This window comes from Dioscorea cayenensis, chromosome 17 (genome assembly GCF_009730915.1).
Source record: "Dioscorea cayenensis subsp. rotundata cultivar TDr96_F1 chromosome 17, TDr96_F1_v2_PseudoChromosome.rev07_lg8_w22 25.fasta, whole genome shotgun sequence".
Classification (NCBI taxonomy): Eukaryota; Viridiplantae; Streptophyta; class Magnoliopsida; order Dioscoreales; family Dioscoreaceae; genus Dioscorea; species Dioscorea cayenensis.
In genome coordinates, this window is record NC_052487.1 from 16,004,347 (window position 1) to 16,015,510 (window position 11,164).

At 39.7% G+C, this 11,164-nt stretch overlaps 1 protein-coding gene across 1 annotated transcript; it reads left to right on the forward strand.

The window, feature by feature from the left end:
* Positions 1–8,507: 8,507 nt before the first annotated feature.
* On the forward strand, positions 8,508–10,798 carry LOC120281157. The gene is made up of 3 exons (XM_039288060.1): positions 8,508–9,045; positions 9,159–9,313; positions 10,511–10,798. Exons 1-3 carry the CDS (start codon positions 8,508–8,510, stop codon positions 10,796–10,798), a joined length of 981 nt encoding a protein of 326 aa, XP_039143994.1.
* The last annotated feature ends 366 nt before the right edge of the window (positions 10,799–11,164 follow it).

Sequence of the window (11,164 nt, forward strand, 5' to 3'; positions counted from 1 at the left end):
TTGGGAAAGGCATTGAGGGAGGAGTGCTGGTCTCATATGCTTCCATTATTGCGTGGGCATCCACGGCTAAAGATTTTTGATGATACCGTGAATGAACTCGCGATGCCACATCACCCGAAGCTTATCACCGGTTGATTAATAAATCTGATATGGCACATTGGTCGAATTATCTATTCAGTAGGTGATCGCTGGGGTGAGATGTTTTCAAACATCGCTGAGTCGCTCAACGCTTGGATCAAGGAAGCCTGCCATTTACCGCTGATCTGAAAACTGGTCGACTCCATAAGGTCTGCGAATGTTGGTTTACACTTAACATTTAGTGTTACCCTTTAAACATTCTCAATCTTTGTTTAATTACACTTGTCTCGACTTTTAAATATTAATCCTTTTCGCTTTAAATATTTACAATAATGTTTAAACATGTTTACTGAATTATTTAACCATCACTGCCTTTTGTTTAACCTTATTTGCCAAGTTCAATTTGATGCGCATGTTATGTAAACCGGCGTGAGCAAGCTTTAACAAATGGGGAGACCTACTTATGCCCGGACGCATATCTCGGGTAGAGATCATTGTCTGAGATGTACCAAAATCTTCGTGTTGGTCGTCTGTGTCGATGATCGCTACGGCGATCGACCAGCATCGCAAAGAACTCTATAGATCTCGCCATCGAATCCTTGTTCATGTCGAAGGTGGCAAGTTTATGGTATCCCTTGCAAACACGCCTACGCTGCAATAACGCAGATAAACACCAACGATACATCGATTTATTAGCGGGTACTTCACCGTCGACAATTACAAACCCAGGGCGATAAGGAAGCTATATTCCCCATACCCGACGTACGATGTGCCTTCGGACGGAAATCGTGAGCTTCGCTTCATGCATCACTCGCGACGAGAAGGCACTGGGCGGCCTAGACGAAAGAGGATCGAGTCGCAAGCGCTTTGATGTCCGCGAAGTTACATCGCAGCCTGCCGCCATGGATCCGGTCACAATCGACGATCTTGTAATGAAACTGCACGACTAGGCATCAGAATAAGACCATCGGCGATAGGGAAACATCAGTGTATTGATGGGAAACTTTCCATATTTAAACTCTTACTCTTTACAACGAATTGAATGTATTTAAACGTAGACATTGTTATTTTAAACGGATACATCCGTAATTTGAAATATTTCAACCGATGTTTAAACGATATATGGTATATTTAAACAATGAAAAAGGAAATGTACACAATTACAACGTAAATTAAACAATGAAATAAAACTGAATGAAATTTAACCTGTCTTACAATTGAAAACAAACAAAATTTACATTGAGATATACAAGTCATGTTATTCTGAAACGAAAACAATGAATTGAATATCCGTGTTTACATTCGAAAACAAAATCGACATTGAGATATACAAGACATGTTCTTCGGGTCACAAATCTTAACCCGCCAGTGACGACCCCTTTGTCATGGACGCCGTACGCCTCCCTCCTTAAGTATCGCGGATAACATATCTTAACTGAGGTAAGGAACGTCCTGCTTGCGTGAGTCGTGAATCTCTCACCCCAAAGTAATTGCTCGACAAAACCGCATGACGTAGCGCACGCAATCGACGCTTCCTTGTTTCTGGCGTGGGGTTTCCATGTCGTGCAAGAGTGGGTACTTTGCCGTCGCCGACTCACCGAACTCCATATCGACACAATTGTCGAATAGATTCCGCTGTCAAGATATGCAAGTTGAGATTAGAATACCCGATTAAATACCAAACACTATTAATCGGACATAATTAAAAGGACTTACCATGTCCAGCGCCTTTGTCGTACTCCCGGACATGAAGAATAATGCCTGTATTCTTGTTTATCATTGTCGAGGACGCACGACATGGAAGTGGCCATTCATGATTATCGGGAGGATGACAATTTGAACTTACGTGCAGAGTTGCTACGAAAGCATCCCCGACCATAGCCATAATTGTTTCATGTGCGCTGTCCCTCGCTTTGACATAAAAAGCGCAAGCGGTCTGGTGATGGAGGCGCTGCTTGTAAGGATATGGCTCTTTGCTCGGCGACTTTTGTATTATGACACGAAAGCATCCATCACATCATCTCGTGACCATCTCCTTCCCCTCAGCCCGTGTACAATTTGTCCCATGTGGATGTCGACGTCAGTATTCTTCCACACGACGAGTCGTCGAGGTTAAACGATAACGAGATATAATAAGACCATATTGTAAATGTTTAAATGATATTATCAATTGTTAAATGATATTATATATAATTAAACGTTAAGTAGAAAAATTAAATGATAACATAAAGACATTAAACACCATTAGAAAATCGTTAAACACTATAATAAAAACTTTAAACACTATCATAAAAACTTAAGACTTACCCGTCCATAGAGCAGTTGAGGAAGATCCTCATCAACTCCTGCTCATATTTTGTTAAGACGAGACAGTGCAACCCATGGGAATAAAAAGCTTTTTCAGCCCAGTCTGGTCCCATTGTTGATTAGCCTTGATCATCTCCTCGTTGCTTTCGGTCCGGGGTCTTCATGGGAGTCATGCCATTGCACCTTCACGGTGTTCGAGACCAGAGCGTCTTCCTTCGATCGCGAGGGACGACGCGACGAGCATCAGCTGCGAACACATCCTTACATGGTTGTTCTTGTTGTGGGATTCCGCACGGCTTCGATGCGGGGCGACGGCGACAACATCAACCGCAGACACATCCTTACATGGTTGTATTTGTGGTGGGATTGTGCATCTTTGCCGTCTGCGATCGCCGCCACGGCCACGGCCAGCGGCAACAGTTCAACGATCTTCTCAACCGTGGCCAGCGACTACGACATCGATTGGGAGACACACCCTAGCTTGTTCTTGATCCGCAAGGGATTGCTGTCCATCTTTGATCGCCGCGATCTTGGCAACCGGTTCCACCGGGTCCATCGATTCATTAAGAAGAGAGTTGACGACCTTCTCAACCGCGGCAGTCAGCCACATCATCTACGATAGGCTTCCATCGTCATAGCCATGTCATCAACGGCGATGACTTCGATAGACATCGACCACCGATGATGTTGCTATTGTTTACATCGTCGTCGCACGGTAGAGCGAGGCGTGATTGTTCTCCTCTTTTTCGCAAGTCTCTTCGAATGTGGCCGTCTTGGAACGACCTTCCCGATGATGTCGTCGTCGTCAAATTCGACGCCTCGTTCATCCCGGTACCCGGTTCTTTGGAGGATGGCGCAGTCGGTTGCGAACGTCCCTTCCGCTGCCTCAACATGAGCGTACGAGCCCGAGAAACTCGGTCATCAATATCTCGCAGCACGCTGCATAAGAGTTACGGTGATATTTTTGCCTAATGTCGCCGGCTGGGCTACGCCACGGCCCGAGAGGGCTGCCATGGTCGGGGGCCCTGCGTTGTCGTGGTAGGGGGTTGTTGCAATCTGCCGGGGGTGGGGAGAGTTTCTCAGGCGTCGAGGATTGCGTGCGTGCGTGGGTCGGGAAGTAGGAGAATCTGCGTCGAGCGCTGCACGATAGAGGCCGCCTCTCATCCCGTCTTCGAGCAAGTGGTTCGGAGCGATAGCATCCATCCGCTCGATTGTCCCCAATAAATATTTCTTCTTCAAACGATTCGACGGAACCATCTCGGGAAACTAACATATGTAAAACCAAACAATGTTAGCGAAATCATTCATTTTAAAACTGTAAAAACTATATTTTAAACAGATTGGTTATATATTTTAAACGTTATAGAATATATTTAAACGGAGAACAAAAATATTTAAAACCAAGTATGAATAAGTTTTAAACGGTAATACTAAAGTTAAACACTAAATAATATGTTTAAACATTGTCCATGATTTATTACCTCTTTCCCATCGAGCGATGACAAGTCGGTTTCTCACCGCCGCTTCCTAGAATACTTTCACCGTAGCAGCGATCCTTGGGACCTTGCTAAAGCGGACTTTTCTTCCCGTTCCGTCACTCAGTAAAACCAGACGTTAAGCCCGACCGAGCAACCAGCTAATGTACCCTGTGTTGAGTCTTCTTCCCGAGCATCTATCTTGCACTCAGGCAGCTTGCTGGAATATCCTCCATAAGCCACTTAGTGCGTCCGCTCGCGCCCATACGCGCAGACGCCCATGGTCGGTAGATCATCGACGTAATCAACGATCCAGCTCGAACCGAGCATGATGTATTTGGGAAGAGGGACTCACGTCCATGAGGTACACCATCGAGTTTGACAAAAATTATCTTCTTCTCCCCTCCGTCGAACAAGTTGCACCAGAATGCTCTTGATGGAGTCTCTGTCTCTCGTATGTTTTTATAGATACCGCCCTTTCGAATCGACCGACTGGTTTTCTTCTTCGAAAGACGATCTGCGCTATCACAACGCTGTACTCAAGAACGAGGGCCACATCTTGAGGTCTCGAAACTCGGAGAGGCTTTCCCGATCCTCGAATTTATTAGTGCGACCATCGCATCTTTGCAAAAGAGAATCAAGAAGGGCCCTCTTGGTATATAGCTTCTAGCTCAGATGAAACGCTGCAAACGGTGTCCCTTCGAATAATCTCCCGAAAAATGTCGAGGGGTCATGTTATCTTTCAATTCGCCTAAGGTGCTCTACAACCGGGTGTCAAATAGCATCGCCCATTAACTAGGTTGACCGCCATAATCACAAGCCCTGCATGACAATAACAACACATTCAACATGCAGATGTACAAAAGTTTAAGCGGAAATATAAGGTTTTAAATGGTTACCTCTCAATTATTAAACAGAGATATCAAATGTTAAACAGAGACCCATTTTCTTAAACAGAGACAACAAAGTTTAAACTGTAACATCTCATTTCTTAAACGTCAACCCTCATTCAGAACCGCAACCATATCAAACGAAAGGGGAAATGTACATTATAAATATTACACAAATCATAACAATCGAAAAAAACTATTTCGATAGTGTATACATACGAAAATGCAAAAACAAAACAAAACCCTAGCCGAGAAATGTCCCTCGCAGACTAACAAAAACCCCCAAATGAGAAATCCCCTGCAGACTTTCAATATCTTCCAACAAAAACAGGAGCACAAAACAAAAACCGAAAAATCTTTCTTTATGTAACAGGCTTAACATAAAACCATACTCAATACCTTAGATCTGCAACTCGATGAAATGCCAACTAGTCAGCTGGGGACTTCTCCTTCGAGATACCGTGGAAAGGGAAAAGTCGATGAAATGCTAATTACAGGAGGGCTTTGCGCGTAGAGACAACTTCGAGACAGACTTCGAAATGGAAAAAGTTCGAACACGCGAGTTGAGAAAAAGCAAGTAAACGGCTCCAATAAATTCGTCTCTTGGGGTTACCCTACGGAAACCCACCCCACTTCCTCTCAAACCGCCGAGATGGGTCATGCAGCCCACTACTCCCATGCAAGGGCATTTTCGTCCCATAAAATTTGAAACTCACTTCGTTCACATCCATTACAGGCTTTGGGGGTTTGAAAAATATAGTGTTTAAAAGAAGGGGGTTTTTAGGGATTGCAAAACTAACGGGGTGTTTTTGGCAATTTTACAAACTTAGAGGGTTTTTTTTGGCAATTTCCACTTAAAATTAATGAATATTATATTAATTTTGGGGAAAAAATGTATGAAAATTATCTAGAGGATCAGAATAAATTTTTAATAATTAGTTAAAGATGATATGAGACTGATTAATCATTAAAATAAAAATATTTAATATTTTATGATATTATTGAAAATTTTAAAAGTTAGCTAGGATTATAAAATATTAATTAAATATTAATTAAAATATTTTTATATTACAATAATTACTTGGAGTCCTTCAAATTTTGAGTTGTTAAAATTATTGTTAAAAAAATCTAAATTAAAGATGAGACCTTAAAAAAATTGGGGGTCTAAAACAATTGCTTCATTTGCTTTACCTTTGAGCCGGCCCTGAGCTGACCCGTAACCGGCCCGGCCCGCCAGGTTAACCAGCGGGCACGACGGATTACGGGTGAACTTCAGTTGACCCGGACCCGGCCCGGTACTCCTCACAAACCGGCGGGCCGGGCCAGAACCCGCCGATTTACGGGCCGGCCCTCCAATTTTTAAAATTTTACTATAAAATTAAATTAAAAAATCTAATAATGTTATTGTTGAGATTCGAAACAATGACCTCAACAAACCTTATAAGTATCTAATACAGTACTCTATATTTCACTTGTGATTTATTTTAAATAAATAAATAAATATATATATATATATATATATAAATTACAAATTAAGATTTTTTCTTAATTTATCTTAAAACAAAAATATAATTGTTAACCGATTAAAAATTTTGAGACTACTCAAAATAATTTTAAAATAACTTTAAAAAAAAAAAGAGGACGAGAGATTGTACTTAATTCATTTCTCTATCGAATTAAGTTGTTAAGATATCTTTATGAGTATATAATAATTAAAACTTATATAATTCTCTTACTTTAATTCATAGTTGCCACTTGCTAACTATTCATTGCTATTCAGGTATGTCTCTACCTTAGCTTAATTATCAAACTTTACAGGATAATATTATGCTGAACATATTATTAGTGCAAAAATAAAATAAAAAAAACAAAAAAAAAGCTTACTAACTTCAAAACTTACCTTTTTTTTTTATTAAATTTAAGCATATTTAGATTCATCCGTTAAAATTTATAATTTAATGGTTAGTTGTGACAATTGAGAACTTGTTATATTAAATACTTTTTCATTTGTATTTAATATTTACAATAATTAAATCACACAAAAATTCAATATTTACAGTGAGATGGTTGTCTGTTTAAGAACTAGTTGTACCTATTATTTTTTTTTCATTTAATACTTGTGACAATTAAAAACACAAAATTATAACTATTCATTTTTTTATTGCTTTCCCACCATTCAAAAAAATTCAAATGGGTTTAAGTTACGTTCATGTTGATGTTATTAATGAATTGGAAGTTGACATTCAACTATATTTATTTATATATATCTATTCCCAATATTATACAAAAGTTAGTGTAGCCCAAGTGGTTAGGTGCTTTTCTTGGTTAAAAAGAAGGTCAAGGAATCCAAACCATTAGCATGCATAAATAAGCATGGCCATGATCTTTTTTTTTTTAAAAAATAATATAAAACTTAAAAAAAAAGTGCAAGCCGAGTTGGACCCACCAACCCGGCGGGTTGATGAACCCAGTTGACCAGGCGGGTCAACCCGCTGGGTCACGGGTTGAGATAAGGATAACTTCAGTAATCGGGACCCACTACAGGCGGGGTCGATCACGGGGTTTCGGCTACCGCCGGGTCACTTGAACCGGCGGGCTTCACCGGGCCAGGCAGGGCCCAAAAATCGGCCCGTGGCCCCTCTAGCTAGGGATGGGCAAAAGGAACCATGGCTGTTGGTTATAAATTAATTTATATAATTTTTTTTAGTAAGAGTCTATTGTTTAATGAGTTGTTTTTTTTAACAAATTAATATATATAGGCTAAAAATATTATAGTTTGAAACAAAAATTATAAAGTTTTATAGTTTAACATTTTTATATTTAATAAATTGGTTATATAGTTCCAATTTTTTTTTAATTTATTGTTTAGCAACTTGATTTTTTAAAAATTATTATATATATATATATATATATGCTATTTAAAAAAAAAATAGTTTTAGAAAATATTTATAAAAATCAAATATTTGCCTCATTCACTTTTTACTTGTTCTCTAAGAAAAGATTTTTAGCTCACTTTAAATATATTTTTGGCCCTCACAAAAAAAATTCAACCTCTGCCCATGCTATAAGTGAATTGGACGTTTGTTCATTTGTCTAGGAGGTGGGCATTTGTTTGTTTGGTTTCATTCGATGACAAAGAGTATGGGCTATAAATCAGCAATAGGATTGATTACTATCATTACGTCTAACAGGACTTGAGTTTTTCACAACAACACATTTTTCACAGTAGAGCTGATATCACTAGACCAAAAACCCTTTGACAGTAAATCTTATTTACTATATCAAAAGTGAATTCAACTAGAAAATTTTTGCTATGTTTACTTTTTCGTATTAATATTTTTTATCTTGATTATTACCATGCCACTTAGAAAATATGTAAAATGATATATATTGTACAAAACACTAAAATAAGATAAGAATAGATTAAATTAATTTACTTCCATTTAAAATAAAATAAAAATAAAATAAAATAATCATAATAATGGACCAGGCCTCAAAATTGAAGCAGGCCCAGTCCAAAACTTAAAAGGTCTAAGCAACGGATGAGAGCTCCTCCATCTCCTCCATTTTCAATGTCCCAGATCCCGAGGGATATCTAGAATGAGTTCCCGCCTTTTTAACTCGCAGGCAATGCCTATGAGAGCTCCTCCATCTCCTCCCTCCAAAACCACCGCCCTTTTAATTCCATCAATTCACATTAAACACCTCCATTTCCTCATAAATTTCAAAACCCCATCTCCCTCTCCATCTCTAAACAATGGGTAACTGCGCTCCTAAACCTAAGCGATCATCGCCACCTCCCCGCCGATCATCGTCTCCGGTGCCGGCGACGATGACCTTCCAGCTATTCGGATCCGAGTCCTGCCCAATCGCCGCCAGGATCCGCATCTCTCTCTCTACAAGTACTCCACCTTCCAGTTCATCCCCTCGGAATCCCCAATCCTCCGCCACCCCTGTCCTCCGCTGCGGCTCTCAGAGCATCTCTGGATCCGCCGACATGATCCTCCGCTACATCGACTCCACATTCCATGGACCTCCATCCCCTGCGGAGAATGGAACTGATCGCTCATCGGCAGCAGCGGAGTTAAGGAATGCTGTGGCTTTACAGCACCGTAGCATCGAGCGGCATCTTGAGGGGGTGTCACGTTGGGCGGAGGAGATTGCCAGCGGTGGCGGGGGAGGGAGGATCGCCGCCGGAAGGAGGTATGCAGAGCTTGTGGAGATAATGCTGGAGCACGCCCAGATGGAGGAGCGATTCCTTTTCCCTCTCTTGGAAAGGGCCGCCGAGGACAGAGGTACTTCACCGCCTCATCAATCCCTAGATCCTAAACATGTTCATCTTGGTGGTTTTGGTTGTTAATTATAAGGTTAATATGTTGTTTAAATAATTAATTTTAAGTCTAATTAGGATTATGTGGGGTGGCATATGGAAAGCATGCAAAGGAGCTGCCGATGATGAATGGGATCAAGGAGGACATGAAGTCAGTGATGGCGATGGGGCCGAAGGCGCTGTGCTACCTGGAAGCCATGCTGAATCTTTCACAGCGTTTGAAAACCTTGCAGGTTGGTAGATGATCTCAGCCTTGTCTTCTTCAATCCATTGATTTAATGTTTTAGCGGTGGGTCATGCGTGCGTGCATTTGTATTTGTTTTGATATCTGATGGTGCGGCCTTTTGAAAAGTTATGGCCTTTCCTTGGCTTTCAAGCTCAGTAACATCAATGCAATTTTCCATTGGTCCATATAATATACTTTGCTTGTTAATTACTCATTTATAATATATCATCTCACTCATAGCAAAATATATATATATATATATATATTTATATGTTTGTTTGTTACTTTGTTTATTTAATTTTGTAGTTTTTTTTTCATGGGTGTATTTCGCTCTATCTAGTTTCATGTCTTTCAGTTTTTCTTTATGGTAGTGATTATTTGAATATAGGGAGGCATATCAGTTGGGAAATGTACAAGGTATGAGAGTGGACGTGGGCCCCAACATGAATGTTGTGATTAGCCATGATTATTTATGGATAATTTATTAAACACCACTTTAAAGTAGAGACATATGCATAAGATAATTTTACTTTGTTTGTTTACTTAATTTTGTGGTTTCTTTCACTCTTGTCTAGTTTCACATGGTTTCTGTAGGGAAATGTAGATGATATAAGTTTTAAATGACAGTGTGTTCATGAAAGTGGACATTAACCCCAATATGAATTTTATGATTATGTTTGACAAAGAATAGAATAGGTATAGCAAAAAGTTTTGCACCAGATTCACCACCAACTTTTGTTATTCTTTAGTCAGCTTTATATGATCAATTTATCCTCATTCCGTCCATCCTGACCCTGAAATGTCACAGTATTGTTGGTTATTACGTGTTTAGGCAGATGAAATTTTTGTTGCATGATTTTGAGAATGATCCATGAATTAATGAATCATTTACTTCTGTGCTTGTGGCTTTCTGTTTTTTTCCTCAGAGTTCATATGCTAATTCCTATATCTAGCTCCTTTCTTTCAAATTAATGAATCACTCACGCATGTTTTAGCTCTTTGAAACTGCTGGTTGATCAATCAGTGTTTCAACAATATATATATATATATATATATTTAAAACAAATCCTTCTTACAAATTCTAATTATAGGTCACAATTAAGCAAAGTATATGATCTTTCAATAGACTCCATTGCGTAAGATTATTTAGTTTTTCAAGCATACATTGGAAGTTTTCTTTGCTTTTGTTGGGGATCATGAACAGGAACACCTGCAAAGAGCACTTCCAGAAAGAGGAAAGAGAACTACTACCACTACTAAACACTGCAGAGAGTATTGGCAAAGAAGGAGAAGAAACAGAGAGATGGTTGGACAAAGTCATGGAGCTCATGGAGGTCACACACTCTCAACTCCTTTCCCTTCTTCATGCGTCAGGCCTCCTCCTCATGAGTCCATGAAATACATAGAATTGCTTTGCAAATCCATTAAAGATCAGCAGCAATTGCTCTTGCTTCTTAAATCACTAATTACCTCATTAGAAAGGGAAAGATGATGATCTATTTCTCCCACTCATCCAAAAGATCCCTCTCAATATCCTTCTTGTTTTCTTCACTGGTGTACAGACTTACTCCGATGATTGATGAATCTTTTATAAGAATATTTTGGGTTAATTTTCTTGATAAATCAGTCAACTTTGTCAAAATACCGCCTTCACACCGAATTTCTATGGCTTGTTTCAAAATGCCTATTAAAAGCTCACCAACTATTTCACTGACAGCCACTCGCAATTAACATCGCCATAACCGACTCGGGAGGCCGTGAGAGCTCTGCCACCGACTAGAGACATTATGTCACTGTGCCAAAACCTTTGACGACGACATCGTGAATTTGCTACACGCCGAATATTTTCGCCATGTCA